This window comes from Elaeis guineensis, chromosome 13 (genome assembly GCF_000442705.2).
Source record: "Elaeis guineensis isolate ETL-2024a chromosome 13, EG11, whole genome shotgun sequence".
Taxonomy (NCBI): domain Eukaryota; kingdom Viridiplantae; phylum Streptophyta; class Magnoliopsida; order Arecales; family Arecaceae; genus Elaeis; species Elaeis guineensis.
The window spans coordinates 65735694-65757619 of record NC_026005.2 but is presented as its reverse complement, the minus strand read 5'-3'; the positions used below and the strand labels follow the sequence as shown (position 1 = coordinate 65757619).

Sequence of the window (21926 nt, the reverse complement as noted above, 5' to 3'; positions counted from 1 at the left end):
ACGGTAGTTGTGCTGTTGGTGATGCTGGAACAGACCAACTGGATTGTTCTTCGCTAGGACTGCATCTGAGATTGTTAGAGCAGACTGGCACTTTAGTTTGCTTATGAGATTAGTATTCAGATTGTAAGTACTATCTCAATTGGCTTGCTCTAATGGTGGCGATGATGGTAATAATGGCGGTGATATCGATGGTGCCTTGGATGGTTACGGTGCTGGTGGTATCTTGGATGATCATTGTGCCAGCTGAAACTTTGAATCTGAACTTAGACCATTTTTATGGATAGATAGCCTTGGAAGAGTGAGTGATAGTCTTGGAAAATCAATCAAGTTGACTCGAAGTCAGTCCGAGTTGACTCCTGAAGTCCTGACAGCCTACTTTAGCTTAAATTTATAACACAACACTTGAATTAACTCACAGCTAGTACATATATCTGTTTAAATTTTTAAATCCAATTCACCCTCCCCTTGAATTATCTAGCTAGGCAACATATTTTTTTTATTGAAGCATGTCCCCTCAATTGGTACCTTAATGTGATATGTTTCTCCCATATATTAAAGAAGTGGAGCTAACTTGTCTTAGCTTATTTTTTGCTATTTCAAGAGATGTAATTGAATTACTCGATATATTATTATTATTTATATTTTGATTTATATGGCTCTTTTCCATAGCATTTCCTTCCCAACCTTTCGAGACACATATGAAGACCTATATCCATGTCCACAAATCATAATATCCTAGCACTTAAAATTAAATAAGCAAAATATTTAAACTAATCTCTGATAGAAATAATAATTAATAATATAAGATAGAATTAAAATATTAAGTCTACAAAAAGGAATCCCACAGTACTACAAGTCTAAAAAATACTAAGTACAAGTCCAAAAAATACTAAGTCTCACCAAGACATTGTGGTGCCCATGATTGCTTGGACCTTGTCAGGAAGATCTTCAACGGTCGCTCCTGCTCCTGTATCACCTATGATGGCCCTTCAACCCCATCAATCTTCTCAACAGCTACTGTCAGAGCATCTGCAAGTTGAGTGACCCCCTCATCTAGATCCAACAATGGGCCTGTAACAAAAGAGTCGTACTAATAGGAGACTCGAATAGTCCCCAACTATTCAGACCACTCAGATGAAGACTCATAATGCCAACTGAGATCCGATGCCACCATCTGGAGCACATAGAAAGATGAAGGCCCTGGCATTCATAGATCAGAAGGTGGTATCATATGTGCAGCATGTGGCGATGACATCTGCAAAATATATGGTGATGGCATATGTAGAACATATGATGACAGTGTATATTTCATATCTGGCGTATGTCCACTCATCCTCATCAGTCGTAGATAGAGCATGATGAATATCCAACATAAGATCCGACAAATGATCAATCTACATAACAGAAATAAAATTAGCAATACATTATAAAACTAAAAATAAAAATATAATAGAACTACATAAAATATTTTGCAGTAGAGATAGACTTACCACCATCTTTATCATCTCTCCCTGACTCTGATATTCAGGCTTTAAATAATTTGACCTCCCCACTACTAAACAAGTAATGGATCGGTACCACTCCATGTACTCCCGATTACATGAGATACTCCCAATAATAGGCTCAGTAGAAACAATATAATGTCGGCGATCGTATCATCTCTCAATATAGGTGGCATGTGTAGTATCCTAAACCATGTTGGACCTGCCTCGTCGGTCTATACCATGAAGAGCAAGTCTTGTGTCGCACATCTGTGGTATTGATTGATGTAGGCCAAACTGTCTAAGTATATGATCTAGAAAATATCACTCCACGATATCAAAGCAAATGAGAGGCACCCATGCCATCCAAATATCCTGTCCATCAGTACACATGTCTGGCAAACATGCCATAACATAGGACTCCTAGACGAATTGATAAAAAAATAAATATATCTCCATTAATAAATATAAGTTGAATATTACTTTACGAATTTTTGAAATAAGAGTCATACATGTGAAATAAGTTATCCATTTTTTGGTATCATCTAAGTAGTCTAACTAATCTCTATAAGCACATACGACATGGATGGACACATCCTTCACACAAAAAGAATATTTCATCTATAGATGTTGTTATTATAATTTGACTGTAACCAATTATAAAAGTAAAAATATAATATTTAGAATATGAACTTCTTTTACCTAAATCCCCATGGTGCATCTAAGATAAATGGCATATCTGGGTCCATCCCTATCAGTCTCATCTCTAAAAACTGCCATTTCTATGGATGAAAAATAGGAAACCTCTCCCATGCCATATCTAAAAATATCCATAGATAAATCATGTAACAAAATTTTATAAATAAATATATATAAACTTGAAGAAAATGTGTACTTGTAGTAAAACTAAGTAAGAACTGATGTCTGATTGTGTAGGCCAGTGGCTCTATACAAAGTCCGATATAAAAATGCCAAGACCGCACTACCCCAACTCATGCAGGCCAACTGATGAAGATCCTCCAGTAAAGGTAAATACTTGAGCTTCAGTAGAGCCGATGATGTATCAGGTAATAGGGATCCTTCAAGCATACGCCAAATCTGGCCCCGAGTGTACTATCGAACCATCTCATCAGAAACATCATCTGATAATTTAAAGATTGATTTGACGATCGACGTCTGATCTGCTGCATCTCTTGAAACAACACCAAACAGTGGAAAAGGTAACACCATTAATATCAAATTAATCAGAGCTACTTCAATAGAAAGTTAATCCCTCTCTCTCATATATGCACTCTGATCTATGATCTACTTGTAAAGTCAGAATGTTGGGATCCCAGGGCTCTAGATGCAAAATGCAATGAGACATGATGGTTGAAACAACCTGCAAAATACATTCAAAAGAATATGCCATATAAAGATGTTAGAAAATTCTCAAAGAATAAGACAAAAGAAAAGCATCAGCTCCACAATCAAAGGCACGAAATATATAGAGCAATACATAACTCTACACATATATAGAACAAACATTTATCTTTAGACATATACTACACAACAGTTCAATTCTAAAAATACATAGAATAATACATAACTCTAGACATAAACTATGTAACAGTTTAACTCTCGAAAATATATAGAACAATACATAACTATGAAAATACATGGAGTAATACACTCTGCTGCCTTTGATTTCTTCCATTGCTTAAAGTTGATGTATGTTGAAGTAATCTAAGATAATGACGATGATCATGATCTTGTTCCTTACAAATACTATTGTTGGGTACAAAATACCCACGGCCGAAGTTCTCAGCGGAATTAGCCCTTGCGAGCTCCGCCCGGACTCATACGGGGGCCGGGCTACGTCGCCAACTTCAACTCAAGAAGGACTCCGCCCGAACTACTACGGGAGCCGGGCTCTGTCCACAGCTCCAACCTCAAGAGGGACTCCGCCCGGACTCCCACGGGAGCCGAGCTTCGTCCTCAACTTCAACTGCTGGTAAGCCTTGTCCGGACTCCTACGGGAGCCGGACTTCGCCTTTGACTTTAATTGCAGGGAGACTCCACCCGGACTCCTACGGGAGCCGGGCTTCGTCCTTGACTCCGACGGCTACAGACAGATTCCGACCGGACTCCTACGGGAACCGGGCTCTGTCCACAGCTCCAACCTCAAGGGGACTCCGCCCGGACTCCCACGGGAGCCGAGCTTCGTCCTCAACTTCAACTGCTAGTAAGCCTTGTCCGGACTCCTACGGGAGCCGGACTTCGACTTTGACTTTAATTGCAGGGAGACTCCACCCGGACTCCTACGGGAGCCGAGCTTCGTCCTCAACTTCAACTGCTGGTAAGCCTTGTCCGGACTCCTACGGGAGCCGGACTTCGCCTTTGACTTTAATTGCAGGGAGACTCCACCCGGACTCCTACGGGAGCCGGGCTTCGTCCTCGACTCCGACGGCTACAGACAGATTCCGACCAGACTCCTACGGGAGCCGGGCTCTATCCACAGCTCCAACCTCAAGAGGGACTCCGCCCAGACTCCCACGGGAGCCGAGCTTCGTCCTCAACTTCAACTGCTGGTAAGCCTTGTCCGGACTCCTACGGGAGCCGGACTTCGCCTTTGACTTTAATTGTAGGGAGACTCCACCCGGACTCCTACGGGAGCCAGGCTTCGTCCTCGACTCCAACGGCTGCCGACAGACTTCGTCCGGACTCCTACGGGAGCCGGACTCCACCCACGACTTCAACTGCAAGTAGACTCCGCCCGGACTCCTACGGGAGTCGGGCCCCATCCTCAACTTCAACCGCCGGTAAGATCCGTCTGGGCTCCTACAGGAGCTGGACTTCGCACCCGACTTTAATTGCAGGAGACTCCACCCGGACTCCTACGGGAGCCGGGCTTCGTCTCGACTCCAACGGCTGCAGACAGACTTCGTCCGGACTCCTACGGGAGCCGGACTCCGCCCATGACCCTAACTGCAAGTAGACTTCGTCCGGACTCCTACGGAAGCCAGACTCCGTCATCTTTTCCGATTGCGGAAGACCTCGCCCAAACTCCTACGGGTGTCGGGCCTCGCTACCGACTCCAATCGAACTTCAGCCGACAAGTCTGGACCCCCTGGCAGGCCACAGTAATGGACAGCACTGCTCCACTCCCTGCGGCGGACCCTACGCAGCTCCATTATTCCCTGGCAGGCCATATTAACGGCCACGATTCTGCTCCACTCCCTACGGCGGATCCTGTGCGATTCCACCACTCCCTGACGAGTCACAACAGCGGACGTCGCTCCACTCCCCGTAATGATTCCACGTGGCGAGCCACGGTGATAAGCACGATCCCACTCCACTACCCTCCGCAATAAATTCTTTCTGACTCTGGGTGGCCCACTACCAGACGGTTACAGGCGTCGCTATCAATTCGTTGCCCCCTCCGTCTATAAAAGGGGAACCCAGATACGTTATTCTATAAGCTCTCATCTTTATCTAAAAACTCTGCTAAATTCTTCGTTCGAGCACTCTATTCTTGTTGAGGCAGAGAACTGACTTGAGCATCGAAGGGTCTTGCCGGAGCAACCCCACCTCCGATTTAGACTTCCTTTGCAGGTCCCGCGGCGACCGCGACTTCCTCGACTCCAGCTTCTCCGGCGCAAGCGAATTTTTGCACCAACAACTATAATGATTCTTGCTTCTTATTTGCCTATCATCAATCTCATTTCAAAGTCTTGTTGACTTTGGCCCCTCTTTCTTTTTAGATCTCAAACGATGATGATCAGAAATACATATGAACATATGTGTATACCTCCAATAGTCTTCATGTGATAATGGATAAAACTTATCACTCCAAGCATTCATGTATGCCTTAATTGTGTATGCATCATCCATGAATCCACTAAAATATACAGTAATTTTTTGACACACAGTTAAAATATATGAATAAGGATATCTATAGATGCTCCACTTTTTACAAGAACATCTTCTTTCAATTAAAGTCATAGTCTAGGAATTTCTTTCACCTCTTAATCCTATGCTTGCTCTCTTCGTAAGCACTTCATATATGCCTATTTGGAGGTTGAATACTATTACTCTGTGCTGGTTAGCTTTAATCTGATTTTTAGCAATTTTAATTGTAGCATGAGGAATAAAAAAATTATTTAAGTTCTCCTGCACATATCTTAAAGCTTAGGCACATCTCATATTAAAGTATTTCACACGATGGTAAGATATCATTTGAACACAAGCTATAATTGGTATATTTCTAGCTTTTTATAAGATATTATTAAAAACCTCCAACAAATTTATAGTTAAGACACCATAGCGTATGCTGGCATCATGTGCCAATGTCCACTTCACTTTTTTCAACTCAGACAGCCAACTCTAAGCCTTTGCATTCACTGTCCTGATCCTATCCATGATAAAATCGAGCTTGCAAACTTGATGAATGCTCCCTACTTGCTATACTGCTCTTTTGAGCTGTGTATTTTTAAAGTAAGTGTTAAAATTATTGCAGACATGTCTTAAGTAGTATCGATGATAGACATGTGACGGACATCATCCAATAAACTCATCTGCAATGACATTTAATATATCTAGATGTCTGTCAGAAATTAGATATATTCCATTTCTATCTTGTGCAATATGTGTTATGAGTCAGAAATGAAACCACCTCCAACTAGCAGTTGTCTTCTCATCAACAATTGCATATGTTACGAGGTAAATCTCATTCTCTACATCAACTCCTGTTGTAATTAGCATCTTATCTTTAAACTTTTCATACAAGTGTGTGCCATCAATGCTGATCACAGGACGACAATGTCTAAAATTTTGGATGAATGGTTGAAAAGTTCAAAAAATATAATTTAAAACCCGCATATTGAAATTTTCAATTGAGAAGAAATCTCATGAAACCACGGTGCCGAGGATTGTATTTTGGAGTGTAGCCATATAATAGGATAATTTTATATAAGACGGCTCTCATTCTCCATAAATATCAATCAATGCCTTCTATTTTTTATACCATACTTTTTCATATGACACTGTGTATTGAAATTGCTTATTAATGGTTGCCACAATAGCTTCAACTTTAATATCTGGATCTTTCTCAATAATATATCGGAGTAGTATGCCAATTATCCTTCCACTGACAAATTTGTGGTCTTAACTCAATCCCTTAAACAAACAAGTGTGAGAACCCTTATATCTTATGATCTAAAAATATCCATACTTTTTTAACAATACAACACGAAGCCTCCATTTACATTTTTGTTCATTATCTAATGATGCACATCATATGAACCATAGCTTTGAATGTAACTGAACTACATTGTATATCTAATACTTTCGAATGTGATAAAGATCAGTAACTCTCTTTAGCTCATCTTTACTCTTAAACATTAGACCTATAGAAAATTTAGTCATCGAGAAGTCCCAAAACTGATAATCAAAGTTTGATCTTTGGCTAGCACTAACACCACTATCATGATCTAAATTTAAGTTACTAAAAAATTATAGGATTCATGCAAATGAAGTTTAGATTCTCCTATATTAATATCTGACTGATCATCTTCATCACCATCTTCATCTTCATCTTCATCATTATTACTGTCCTCATCAAGCTATTCTTTTTCTGCCTCATTCTCATCTGATTTAAAATCTCAATTATCAAAATTTATTCCAATGCTGACCCAATCATCGTCTTCCATTTGAATGTCATATCCCGCACTTACTACTACTTCCACCATAAGAGAAGTCATCATAGAAGAAGTTATCATAAGACTTTGAATAATTGGATAACTAAGGCCAACAGTATTAGAATATTGTTTTACAAACATGGCCTCAACACCAACGGTTCGCACCATAAGACTTAAGAAAGGTGAGAAAGATCCAGGAGTATTGCTCTCTTGGGTTAAAAGCCCACTAAAGTATCCAAACCTTGCTACCATCATTTGAGTAGTATTTTCATTAGAGGATATATCTTTTTTTTCAATATATAATTCAATATATTGATATTCTGAAAATTTCAAAAGAAATGTCAATATTTTTTTTGGATATTTTCATCATCATTAATTCGAACTAAGACATATTTGTTCTGCATTAACTATTCTGACAAATTAAGAAATCTCCATCTCAATTTGATTTCATATTTTTTTCTATCTATAGGAATATCACTATATAAATGGTTTAATAATTCTTGATGTGATAATGATAAAGATAACCTAACCATCTGGCTCACAGACTGACTATACTGCACGCCATCTTCACCATTTTCTATTATACCATCATAATATAATAGTAGACGAACCCAAACACTGGCCATTTTCTCAGAAAATTCTATAACAATATCAAAATCAAAATATTTAATATTAATAATTATTTTGATAAAATGCTTACATAATAAATGCATCCTATCATTAACTAATAGGTATAGAAGATTCAATTCCATTTAAAAATTATATTAATTCATAGGTCAAATACAGTAATCAAATGATATGTAATAGGGGCCGAAAAAAAAAATCGATAGCATTTTCTCTCAGTTCTCCCCACCTGGCTCAAGATGTGTAAGGAAAACTAAAAAAAAATACTATCCAAAATTTTTCTTGAACTCTCAACATATCGATTGATTATTGTAATTATCTATAAAATTAATTACAATTCTCAAACTATCCAAACTGGATAATCAATTAACCAATGTACATAATTCTCCCATTCGTACAAAAATATATAAATATATGAATACCGTAGAATATATATATTAATCAAAAGATGGATCTATGATTCTATACAATACAATATATTTAAAATTTTAAAATTAGCCATCTACAAAAGTATCGAGTAGCATTGCCAACGGACTGGGTTGGACAAGGCTAGACCGACCACTATACCTATCCAAGTTCAGTTCGAAAATTTTTTTGGGCTTCAGGTGGGGCTTAGGTCTGATGATTTTAGAAAAAACCAGGCTCGGGTATCAACTTCTCAATAATGTTGCTATTCATATGGCATATCGCTATTCATTAACCACTATATCAGTGCTCAGTTTATCAAACCCAACAACGTTGTAATAATAATTAGAGATTAACATGATACACAGGTATACATGGTATCATCTTAGGCTATATCGACATAGGATTAGTAAACTAAGCACTAATATGGAGAGTGATCTTATTAATATTTATTTATTAAAAAAAAAAGCAACAGCTAAAATCATCGACAAGATAACCAATTCAAAGTTAGGGACCACTAATGTATCTCAGATAAATAGTAATAAGGAGAGCAAAAAAAAAAAAAGATAATAGGAGAAGGAGAAAGAAGTTGGAGGGGAGGGGGGTGGGGGTTGTGGTGGGGAAAGAGAAGGAAGAGGGGGGGGAGTGGAGGGATTGGGTGGGGCATGCGAGCAGAGTGGTGGTGGAGAAGGGAGGGGGGCCTCAGATGGGAAAAGGATGGGGGGATAGGGTGGGCGTCAGATGGGAGTAGAGAAACAAAGGGCCGGGAGGGGGAGGGGGAGAGGGCATCGAATGGGGGAGAGGAGGGAGGGGGTGGGCATCGATTAGGAGGAAGAAGGAAGAAGCTAACTAGAGGGGGGGGCATCGACGGGCATTGGATGGGGGAGGGCATCCGATTGGAAGGCAAGTGGTGGAGCAGCAATGGAGAGGGCATCAGGAAGGAGACACAGGAGTTTATTGGCTTCTGAAAGTACCATTCGGAATGGTGCTTTCAAACTAATTTTTTTTTTTTTGGATTCCACGTAGGCTGTCGGGGGAGAGGCTGACTGGGCCTAAAAATGCCATATGGTGTTTTTAGCTTTTGCATTAGTCTGATAAATAAGTTCAAACATACATTAGTTTGATAAAAAAGTTTTAAATTTGGATTAGTCCGATAAAATACTTCTCATCATTTTGTTCAGAATTGAAATCAACTAGCTGGGATTTCATTGATCTATAGGATTTTTTTTTATACTTTGACCAAAAAAAAGCACTTGTAATGGGGTTGCAAAACTACTTTTTTTCTAAATATGCAGGTCTAAATACGCAAAACTAGTATAATTAGAAAAAAATAATTTGACCTAAAACCTATCTTCACAAATACGAAAAAACCTTTATAGTGGATCAATCTGAATCATATAGTGAGAAAAAAAGGGCAATAAGTCCTGACTTGTACCAGGTATTCCTCCTTTTGGAGGAGCCTTTGCCGTCTTATTTTTCTCTATATAGGGTTTGGGTTATCCACCCTAAAAGATCCCAAAATATAAGTCTAGTTTGGATAGATTTTCTTTAGTTGCATTGGCTCAACCCACAAATCCCATGAAATTTGGGGCTTAATCATCCAAACAAGCTCCGAGTTGTCTTTTTGTTTATATTTTTGAAAGCCATCAAGCTATTGAGATATTATTGATTAGAGCATTCTATCGCACATACCTCGGACTATCCATTAAAAAATCAACATCATCAATTATTGTAAAAAAAGGTTCACTATTATCCAAGCTTAGTTGAAAATTCTGAATGGAAAAAGATTCACTATTAACCATGGTGAACTAGCTAACATCTTTTACCATTTTGAATGAAAAAGATTCACTGTTTTGAATGATGTATTGACCTTTTTATTGAATGGCCCAAGATATATGTAATGGAAAGGTTTTAACTAATAATTTCTCCAAGCTATTAAGATTTTTTCCCCGAGAAGTTGCTTAAGATCTAAGCAGACAAGGATTTTTTTTGAAAAAAAATACATGGTGAAAGGAAAATTGTATCTAGATTTGATATGTACCTTGAGGCCGCTAATGTGTGGAGTCCAAAGCTATTGGAAGTCTATTTTGGTTTATCTCGCAGTCAAATCCACGTAGCTAAAAGGCTCTACACCCCTCAACTGGGATAATCATCTTTAGTCAAGCAATATACTACCAATTATGAAAATTGTAACTAATGCAATCAGTGGTTAGAAGCAAAAAAATCACATGTTTTGTTAGTCTCTAAACAATGTACCAAGTTAGTGAAAAAACGAACAACTAAAATATTGTGGGACCAATTTTGCAATGCTCGAAGCACTATATGTGTATATAGACCATAATCTATAAGATGGATCCTCAATTTAAATGCTTTAATACATATTTTAACATACTAGCACCCTGAAGCCATCCAACCTTGCATCTGCATGATGCATTAGTTAGAAACCACTAAAATATGTAATATTTGGTTCCTAGGTATTTCTAGTGGCATATATTATAATTAACATCATGGATCTTCATTGGAACAATTTCTGAAGATTTCTTAGCGACCTGAGCCACTAACTTTTGCATAATCTTCAGCAGCTGTCTCAAACATAATCTGCAATAATTAAGAAAAAGAAACAGAGTTTTCTTTTTATGAGATACCACAGTAGCTATCTTTATATCTGAGGATTTGATCTGACGTACAATAATTATTTTCTCATTATGAGACACAATAATTGTTTCCATCATTTTCATTTGTTGGCCATGAAGGTGAGATATCGTGTAATGATGTATTTCAATTAAAAACCCTTATGAACAATATAGAGAGTTTAGTTTCTGAGGTGATGACCTCTAATTACCATGTCCACTGACCTAGAGAACCAGACTGCTGAAGTAGCAGTACGAAGAATTCCTCTAAGCCAACCTGATATATTCAGATCCAAGAAAGAAAATTCAAAACTTTAACTTGCCTTTGGCTTGGAACCTTGTGTTCTCCTTACCTTCTGTGTTCAAATAACACCAATGAAAGGCTGAAAATAATGGTACCTTGTTGGGATTGTGCGGTACAATGCTGACATATGATACGCCTCTTTGTCCCGGATGATAAAACAGAGTTAAAAACCGTGTGTTTTTATAGTCCAGCTGTGCCCCCTGTACCCGTACGGATGAAAACATACCGGTACTTAAATCCTCCTAATGTGTCTCTAAAATACAATAGCGGAATATTTAATAGAATTTGAAAATGCCAGTGCCTGCACCAGACTCGGATGGACTGGAACGGAAATGATTAAAACTTCAGAACTTCAGTGAGAGACAGAAGTAATGGCACGTTCACAATCTTCCCCTAGTAAAGTTACAATCTAAGGGTAACTATTTGCAGGTCAGTTCATCGAAGAGATAGCTACAGTGAAACTTGCAGCTCACAAGTTGATGATGCAAGGCAGAAGATGGTGCATGCCTATCATCATAGGTCAGCTAGGTCCTGAGAAGATTTTTACTGTCAGAGCCTCAAACTTTATTGCAATGGGTCGGGTTAAACTAGATTTGTACTTCAATAGCTGCAAAAGATGATTGAACCCCGCAAACATTAGACTGGTGTAAATGAAAAAGGAAGCCAAAAAGATTCATCAGCCTTCTACAGAACCAAAGATGGCTCAAGATTGGGGCACTTTACTTTATGGGGCATTTTACTTTATCTAACCAACTGATAACAACTGGTCAAATAGTAAAACAGAAGACCAAACAACCAGCTAAAGAAGAAAGAAGTTCTTTATTAATGAGACTACGCCATAAGAACAAACCATTAACAGTGCATCTTTTCTGCGGACAAAATCTTTTGGCTACATATGTAAGCATAGCTTTTACATGCTTTGCACTTGTAAGCCACCAATAAACAGTTTGCTAATTTCCTAGTCAGCTTCTGTTCCCAAAATTCCTGCATGATTATAAGCTACTTTTTGGCACCAACGAAATGCAGCTCTAGTAGGAAGCGGAAAGGAGAGCCAAATATGACATATCCAATACAAGCATCAAAATATATGGATGTCTATTTCAGAAAGTATCCTTTCTTTTAAATTGAGTTTTGACGGAAGATGTGGATACTAATTCAGCGAGCAACAATTATTGATAAGTTGGATGATTAATATGAAACAATATCAAAGAGAAGAGGTAAAAATAGGTGATGTAAGAAATATGAACGCTAGTCTCCAATAATTAAATAGTACCCAGAATATTCAGAATACATGATAAGTAGGAAGACACCTACATATAAGCAACAAAAGAGTTGCAGAATGATTTGCTCAAGAAGACATAGTCAACTGGTTGAATAGTGGTAGATAACAAATTCGGCGTAAAAGTTGTCTTTTACCTTGATGGCCTGTTCATTTTTAGTCAATTATAGTACGCATAAGCTTATGTATCAACATGAATATGAGAACGTCTTGGCTAAAAAGAAAAACCCTGAAAGCATATATTTCTGCAATGGGCAAGAATTACATTTGGCTAACTTTTTACATATACATTGCCTATACATCACAAGGTCATCCTCACATAACCAAGTCTAGTGCTTAATATAATATCATCCTATTAGCTACATTAAAACCAATCTCACACTGCCCAACAACAGAAATAGAGCAATATAGGTCTTTGAGACCTCAAGTATAGCATCCTAAGATGAAGTTATTGTGATTTAAGTGTACATGAATTGGAAAATCAAGAGAGAAAAAAAGAAGTTTTGTTGTGGGGGGTGGGGGGGGAGAAGAGGTTGGGGCTGCAGAAAAGGAAATAGAGGGAGAGAGGTACAGAGTTCACCACTAAATGATACTGAAAATTTATCAACAGTATTTTGGTGTTTTTGTTCTCAGCACAAGGCTTTGTTTCTTTATATGATAGGAGCACATGAAGCACATTAAACTTCAAGCTCAGCTATTATTTTATCACAGGTAATACTAACCTTGATTGAATTTTTGCAAAGCTCACCCACCTAAATATCAGATTATAGGCACAAAAGGTCCTTCTCAACCCAAATCAGTGAAAATCTAAATCCAAATATTGCCATTTGATACATAATGGTTAGAACTTGTGGTTATTGCTCCCACTTTCCAGTACCTTACTCTAACTTTCTGGCTACTTTATTCCACATATGATGCTGACAGCTGATAGCTTTGCCCAAGGTATCATGCTTGTTAGATGCTTTCCTTGTGATAAACTAACTATCATAAAACACAGCTAGTTTAGCGGTCCTGCTTCCATAGGTAAGGAACCTTGTATTCTTACTAAACAAAATGATTTGACCAGAGGTGCTGTTTATTAAAATACTCAATATGTCTTCAGTCTTTACTTCGTCAAAGCTATATTGCTCTATGTTTTATGTTCCTTCATGCTTAAAACTAGGAACTTCCATACTGTGCTCACCTTCCATCACAGTTGACCTTGAAAGCTCATTTTCATCAAACTTTATGTGTGCCATTTCATCGACAATACCTCATGTGTCTATGCCGCAAATTGCACAAGACACTGATGTTTGATGCTACCAATTAAACCAAACATCATGTTATGATGGATTTTTTTACTTTTGACCTTGAGTTTAAGTTTGTCCAGTAGTTCTGATAAGACAAGTTAAACTACAGGAGATGCTTTGGTCCGGCAAGTTTACTGCTACTTAAGACTTAGATATTGGCATTAAGTCGATGGATGGACTTCTCATATGGTAGTTTTCATACATCAATTCTCCTTCAAACTCTATCCTTGAGGAGGAACAACACTCCTCTGCAAATGTTACTCAACGTTAGGCATCAAATGCCCCATGACCAGCCTCATGGCTTTTGCATGTACGGCAATAAGTTGGAAGTTCAAAGGTGTTGTCAGATAACAGAATTATAAGTGCAGGGTCCAGCTGAAGATAGAAGGTTCACAAAATTAAGCAGTATGTTGTCGCAGGATAGAGTACATCAAAGGGCATGGTGATAAATTTCATAAGTTTGTATTCTATACACTATGATGTCATAATCTTCACATACATTAAAAGACAACAAGCTAACCTTATCTCCATTATAATGCATCTTGCCATAAATAATTCTTTAGACATAATCCTTTGTGCTACTACATCACAAGCTCTACTGGAATAAGAATCAACTGAGTCATTCTAATATTGAACATGAAGAAAGAACAACTAGTTGCTTAGAAGTTTGGAAGGAACAAAATGATTTTTAGGCAAGATTCATCCACAACTTAACTTCCAAGACACTTCTTCCCCGATAAATGAACATCTTTGGAAATAGTCCACCGAGTCAGTGCAACCCCTTTGAGTTTAAACACAGAATAGAATAAAGCATTTAATGAGCAGATATTAGTTAAATATGGTGTATTGGTCCGACTGCTGTTTTCTTTTCAGGACCCAATGATCAAAATTACAGATTAGACACAGTTCTAGGCAAGATAGTGGCTATGCTAGGAAAAAGGTTAGAAATCACCATAGAATATAAGCTTCCACAGTACTACAAGCATATGAGCTTCTTAACATTAGCAATATGGTTTCTTGTAGTTTTTACCATAAAAATCAGTTTTGTTTGCTATTAGTGTGGGAACATAATTTTCTAACAGTAGCCACTTGGAACTATGGATTGCATATATTCAACAACAATCAGCACAAATATCTGAAATGATTAATGATCCAAAATTTTAATAGATTACTTAAAAACTGTCATCATCTCAAAAACAGTTAAAATTGGTCTATATTTATTTTTTTTAAAAAAAAGAAATGAAGTAGCATGCCTTGGCTTGTACGTGTGAATCATTTTGTAAACTAGTTTATCTTTCTGAGCTAATGCATGCTGTGTTGATATGGCACCACACAATGTGCTTACAATGTCAAAACTTGACCAGCAGACATAATACATGATACGTTTAATTCTTAGTCTCAGTTATTCAAGAAAGAGGCAATTATATACTTAGAATCCAATAAAGGCATATGCTTGGCTCCAAAGGTATGAATATCTAGTTGGCTTATCAAGACTCAGTTTTGTTTGTTATTAGTGTGTGAACATAGTTTTCTAACAGTAGCCACTTGGAACTATGGATTGCATATATTCAACAACAATCAGCACAAATATGTGAAATGATTGATGATCCAAAATTTCAATAGATTACTTTCCAACTGTCATCATCTCAAAAGCAGTTCAAATTGATCAATATTTATTTTTTTTTAAAAAAAAGAAATGAAGTAGCATACCTTGGCTTGTACCTGTGAATCATTTTATAAACTAGTTTATCTTTCTGAGTTAATGCATACCGTATTGATATGGCACCACACAATGTGCATACAATGTCAAAACTTAGCCAGCAAACATAATGCATGATACTTTTAATTCTTAGTCTAGTTATTCATGAAAGAGGCAATTATATAATTAGAATCCAATAAATGCATGATGAACACATAATTTATAATAATAAAAGCACCAAACATTGTAATATTTAATATTTATTAAATGAAATTTGATGCTTCTTGATATATTTTGCAGGTAATTGGAAGATTGGGCCTAGTTTATCAATTAAGGCCTAATTTGGCTCAACCTGAGGTGAACCGAGTAATCAATTCAAATCCAAGAACAAGCCCAAGATTCAGTAAATAATTAAGCCAAAATGGCCCTTATCCATTCTACACCATTAGCTTTACTCCTCAAGATATGATCCACCAAAATTCTGAAAATTTTGTAATCACCAGCTGGCATCCTAGCTCCAGTGGTGTATGTTTTCACAACCAAGACAACATTGGGCAATAAATAGTCCACTGAAATCTTAGGACTAGTTGGCAAGTTTATTGAACATCATATTGTTGAGTAATAGAATTTCTTTCCTTTTTTTAAAGGACCAACTTCTCTTTGCTCTCATTTGTCCCTCTGTTTCTGTGCATTGGCTGCAGAAAGATGAAGCAAGATGCTCCTCCTTGCTCTCCACCTTTCTTACCTCTGATACATAAAGAAACGATTCTGCTTTCGACAGGTATGTTTTTTCTCTAAGTTTGTACCTAGAGAGAGAGTAGCTCTTGAAATGGTCTTCCCTATAGGGCCAATGATCTTGGTGAAGCTGCCAAGTATCTGCTTTAGGCAGCTAATATTTGAAGTCGGGCATGATTTAGAGAGCAACAGTAAGAAATCAAGAGGTCATTTAGGAGCTTGAATCAGATATGTATGAGAAAAAATCTGATCATAGTTACAAGAGAAGATGTATCATTTGGAAGGCTAGAATTCCCCTTTTTTTCGGAAAAAAGAGTGGTGGGACAGGTTGGGGGGGGACAACATAACCATGAAGAACAAAGAACTTAGATATCTATGACGTCGGGACACCATAACCATGCAGAACAAAGAACTTAGATATCTATGATGTCAAATTCTTAAAAGCTACAAAATGTTTTCACCAAGACCACTTCCAAATGACAAAGCAAAATGAGACGAAACAAGGCACATGAAAGTTCTCCATTCTACCATTCATTGGAGAAAGCTTAAAAGCAAAAATGTGGTTAGCAACTCACATGTTTTGGCATCATGAATGTGACACTTCACAAGGACATAATCAAATAAAAAATTCACAAGATGGACTATCAATCCCTTTCCTTAGTAGGACAAGAGATTGCATTGATATTCAGGAATAGTGAGCAATTTAAAGGCAATTTGTCTCCTGTTCTTGACATAAAATAGAACCTGCTTCATGAAAGGATTGAAACAAGTATCCCAGACATCAATGTCTTCAAACCTGGTCTTACAGTCTTCAGATTTTACAAATAGCTGTAGCTATATGATACTAATGCTGGTGCATATGTGACATTAAATGGAGAGAGGGAGAGAGATGAAAAAGAAAGGGGAGAGAAGGTAACTGGCTGGCTATAGGTTGTCCAGTGCTTTGCAGCTGATTAGGTGACTAAAATCAGTAGTTTGTTGTGTAGAAGAGCATTCTATTAGAGTAGAAGTTCGAACACTCACACTACTTGCAATATCATTTATCCCGTGAAGTTGTATTATGCAGTGGTAGAGGGGGAGAATTATACATATGATTCAACTTTCACAGATGAGAAAGAGTGCAATACATCAGCTAGGAAGAGAATACTTCAAATTCCATGTCATATTAGTCTCCTATATGTATTGGATACCAATACTTGTTGCACTTGGATACGAGTTTGATACTTATATTATCCTATTTCTGAAAATTAAAGAGATAACCAGATACTTCTCGGATGCACTTCACACTTCTCAATACCTCCAAAACCAAGGAAAAGCGCTTCTGTTTTTCTTTTCCTTCTGTTGACCTTTTAATATTTAATGGTCAGCTTTGGAGTCCATGAACTCAGTATTAAAAAATGAAGTATAAATTTGAGTCTATGATTTTCAGTGATGACAAAATGATGAGCTTGTAAAACTTGATGCTACCATGTAAGTATGGACTACAGTATTTTGATAGCATATTATGATTTTCAGATACTTTATTACATAAATATATGTGTGTACATATTTATGCATGTATGATGTATAGAATGCATATAAATTTTTATTGATATATCTTAGATGTATCCTATCGTATTTTTTTCAAAATTTGCCACATTAGCAATATTCATGTCATATCCATATCACATGTCTTGTACTGAAAAAATATTCATATCTATGCTTCCAGATACCTTAGTAAATGAAAAATTGTTCGAGATGAACGTTTAAGGTAGTTGCTTACTTTTGAAGTTGCAACAAAGCCAAGAGCCAAATATATTTCCTCTTAAATCAAATATTGATAAAACAATCAAAGTTTTTAATTTTTCTCATCTATTCAATCGATCCATGTGGTATAGATCATCCAATTAGAATGCCTGCACTCAAGCTGGTCAGGAGTCCTGCCTGCACTTAGGCTGACCGGATAGTGAACCAGATTATTAATGTGGTATCTACTATAATTACAGAAACACACCAAAAGGATTGAAACATGGATTAAAGAGGAGAAAGATTCTGCAAGCCTAAGATTTGTGATACCAACAATCATATTTTCAAAGGGATTCGGCTTCCATAAAACTAGAATCAGGAGATCAGCACTCTGCTAATTCCTTGCACTTTATTCTTCCATCCTTTTCTCTACCCATCAACCCATACACGTGAGAGACATTAAAGGACAAAACGATCAGGATGCAGACATGCTCGAAGCAGCTAAAAAAAAGCCAAAAGTGTCCCATTTGATATAATAATGGATTTAACAACAAGGTGCTGCTAGTTATTGATTTAACATCACAAACATCTTTAACTTGGTCAAGACAAATAAATTTCTCTAGAGCCAACAAAACACCACAACAATAATAGCACAGCTGAGAACATGCATCCTTATTTTCATTCCATCACTTGCAAAACATAAAAATCATACAACCAGTCCTTCGTGAATGAAAACAAAAGGCAAACCAAGCAAGCAAGGTGAATTCAAATATTACTCTAAATGGTAGAAAGAAGGTATGCATAAAAGACATATCAAGGAACAATCTTGTAAGCCCTCATCTTATCAATCCAAGAAATGAAGGAAGATACCGTGTTTCGGAATCCCAAGAATCCATGCTCCTTGCTCTTGTTCATGCTGTCCAGATGCACCTCCTCCACGCCGAACACAGCATCAACAAACCACCAGTTCCCCACCTCCTCCAGTCTGGTGGGCGCAAGCTCATGCTCCGCCACGATCTCCTCCCACAGCCCTTCCTTCTCCTTCATCGCATCCACCAGCTTGAACCGCTGCTCCTCTCCCTCGTACCCGACCCACTCCACCCCGAACTCCCTCGCCAGCAACGGCCACAAATGCTTCCACTTGAACAAATCCCCGTTGCTACAATTGAAGGCCTCATTCTTGGCATACGGATCGATCGCCGCCCAGATCTGGTGCTCGGCGATCATGTCAGCATCGGAGGCATCGCTGAAATCCTCCCAAACTACCCGGCTCCCCGGCCATTTCAACGGGGCTCCTTCCCGCCGGCAAATTGCGGCATAAGCACAAAGACTTCCCACCAAATTCATGAGGCTATACGTGGAGAAGCCGAAGATGGTCGTCGGACGGTGGATCGACCACGTCACGGTCCCATCCCTCTTCGCCATCTCCTCGAAGAGGATGTCCTCGAGGTCGTAATAAAAGTTGGGGCAGTCAAGCCGCGGGAGATCCTCGCGGAAAGGGGGCTCATGGGCTTTCACTTTGCCTAAGGACTCGAACGAGCCGAGGTAGTGCTTGCGGCCGGTCTGGAGGCAAACGTGCTGGAGATTGGGGGCATTGGGGAGGACGGCGGCGAGAACGTTGCGGAGCAAGGCCGAATTGACCTCCCGGTTCTCGGCCTCGACGATGCGGTTCGCCCACGCGACGTAGAAGACGTGGGTGACGTCGGTGAGTGGAGAAAGCTTCGCCAAGGCATCGTCGGGGTCGGACACATCGCACTGGATGTGTTCGACGGCGAGGCCCTCGGTGAGAGGACGGAAAGAGACGGAGAGGGGACGGCGGGACACGCCGTAGACCTTCCAGGGGCCGCCGGGGGTGTCGGAGAGGGGGAGGATCTCGGCGAGGCTGTTGCCGACGATGCCGGTGACGCCGATCACCAAACCAACGCTCTGGAACTTGGGGGCGCCGCCACCGCCGCCGCCGCCGGAGTCTTCATCGATCTTCTTCTTGGCGGCGCCTATGGCTCCGGCCCACCACCAGCTCATGACTTCGTTTATTATGGGGTTTGTTTAAATACACCAGAGTGGTGGGAGAGCTGAGATTTATAGGATAGACACGAGGAGGGCGAGGGCGGTGCGGGCTTGTGCCGCTGCTCGGAAGAAAGAAAAGGAAGGCAGAGGGCCCCCAGGAATTCAACAAGCCGAGGAGGCACTGCGGGCGGAGGACGGTGCGTGCTTGTCGCTTCATCCTGATCCTTCAATATGAGAAGGAACGGTGAGTGATTCGCGTTCCGGTTGACTTGTTCTTCGTTATCTTCTTTGAGAAGGGGCAGAGGATTCCGAAAAACTTAATGGTTGAATCTGGCGCTTCATATTATTTAAAAAAAAAAATTGCCGATGGAGCAATTTTATATTTAAAAAAAATAGAAACCTTCGAGATGGGCGGCAAACCACAAAACGTCACCCCAGGGCCAACCCAGCACAGCACCCGCGTCTTGTTCCAACTATTTGTTGCGTTTAAATGCTTTGCATAGAAAGTTCGCTTGCCCTCCAGTGAACTCCTCTCCAAAATCGGACGGTAGAAGGATTCAAAAAAAAAAATAAAAATGCTGGTTGAATCAGGCCCACCATATTATTTTGAAAAAAAAAAAAATCACCGACGAAAACTGAGGAACTAAATCCATCACGATTTTCATAAGCCTCCAGCAATTTTATACTTAAAAAATAGGAGATGATTTATGGGTTAAGATGGGCAGCAATTTCGTAACTTCACCCTCGGGCCAACTATGGAAGCACCCATGTCCTGTTCCAACAATTTGTCGCGTTCAAAAGCTTTGCATAGAAATATCTACCCATCGTATCTTCCGTTCACTTGGCCTCCATTAATCTCTTTCCTAAAATGGGATGGTAGGTCCAATATTTTATCTAATAATAATTATACGGTCTGATTTACTTCGTACAAAATATTTTAAATTTTATGGTAGATCTAATTTTCACCTATAATAATTATATGGCTGTGATTTATCTCATGCAAAATATTTTAGATCATTATTTTTTTTTTAATTTATTTTGACATCAAACTAAGTTTGAACCAAAAATCATAGAAAGGAAGAGAACAGTAATGTATCCAACCATGAGCTCACCATGAGGGTGAAGAATGGCACAAATCCACCCACGCCTTCCCTAAGGATCTATGACGGTGACGATTGCTTCGGGTGTGTGTAGGCCTACAAATGGATCGGATCAGATTGGATCCTGAGTGATTCCAATCCAACCCTATTTCTTGATCGGATTTTGATATTGGATCCATATCCATCCCGATAAAAAATCAGATCGGATCAGGTCTATAGCTGAATTTATTGATCCATTGGATCATTCGGGTCAGATCGTGTCCATATATAATCCGACCCCAATCCATGAAATACGGATCCGATTTGGATTCGGTTCGAATCGGATTACGAGTTTAATTTATTTGAAACCTACTATCAGTGAATACTAATACTGGATGTCAACTAAGAAATGTCTCTTTTCTTTTTTTCCTCCAATCCTCTAACTGTAGCTTCTAATAATTAATTGTATTGGATAGTAGAGGGAAACAAGTGATTTTTGAAAAGAGTCAAGATTCTAGAAGTCCACACAAAAGAAGAAAAGTAAAAAAAAAAATAAGAATTTTATATAATGATATAATTGTCCCAATCTAAAATATCATACATAAGGAATACTTGTACATGGTTAAAAATGAGACTGCATATATTATGGATGACACAACATCTGTACATATTAGAGTATGCTCGAAAATTTCTTAAAGTCAACAAAACAAAGTTAGAATTCAAGAAGTCCTCTTGCTTTTGTACCTCATGACACAGTAAACATAAACTAGAAAGTTTAGAAAACTGAGCCCAGCAAGAAGCCAGAAGAAGTAATCGAAATGCTGTTCATTTAAGTTATCAAGAATCTATCCATTTTTTTCTCCTTGAGTTGTTATAGATGTTACAATAGTCAAAATAAAAGAAGGGTATGAAAAATTTTTAATTTTGAAGATTTTTAGTTTAGGAATCGGATAGGGAAGACTGAAGGATTTAGAAAATTTTGGTCCAAACC

The 21926-nt window shown here is 38.6% G+C and overlaps 1 protein-coding gene across 2 annotated transcripts; it reads right to left on the bottom strand.

The window, feature by feature from the left end:
• Positions 1-2277: 2277 nt before the first annotated feature.
• LOC105032501 (3-oxo-Delta(4,5)-steroid 5-beta-reductase) lies at positions 2278-20060 on the bottom strand. 2 transcript variants are annotated; one of them, XM_010906957.4, is made up of 2 exons: positions 18720-20060; positions 2278-2862 (listed from the first exon to the last, which is right to left on the bottom strand). In XM_010906957.4, exons 1-2 carry the CDS (start codon positions 19869-19871, stop codon positions 2737-2739), a joined length of 1278 nt encoding a protein of 425 aa, XP_010905259.1. In that variant the 5' UTR covers positions 19872-20060; the 3' UTR covers positions 2278-2736. The 2 variants fall into 2 exon arrangements, with proteins under 2 accessions (XP_010905259.1, XP_019701869.1); XM_019846310.3 differs by lacking the exon at positions 2278-2862 and having other exon boundaries at positions 18502-20055.
• Between the last annotated feature and the right edge of the window lie 1866 nt (positions 20061-21926).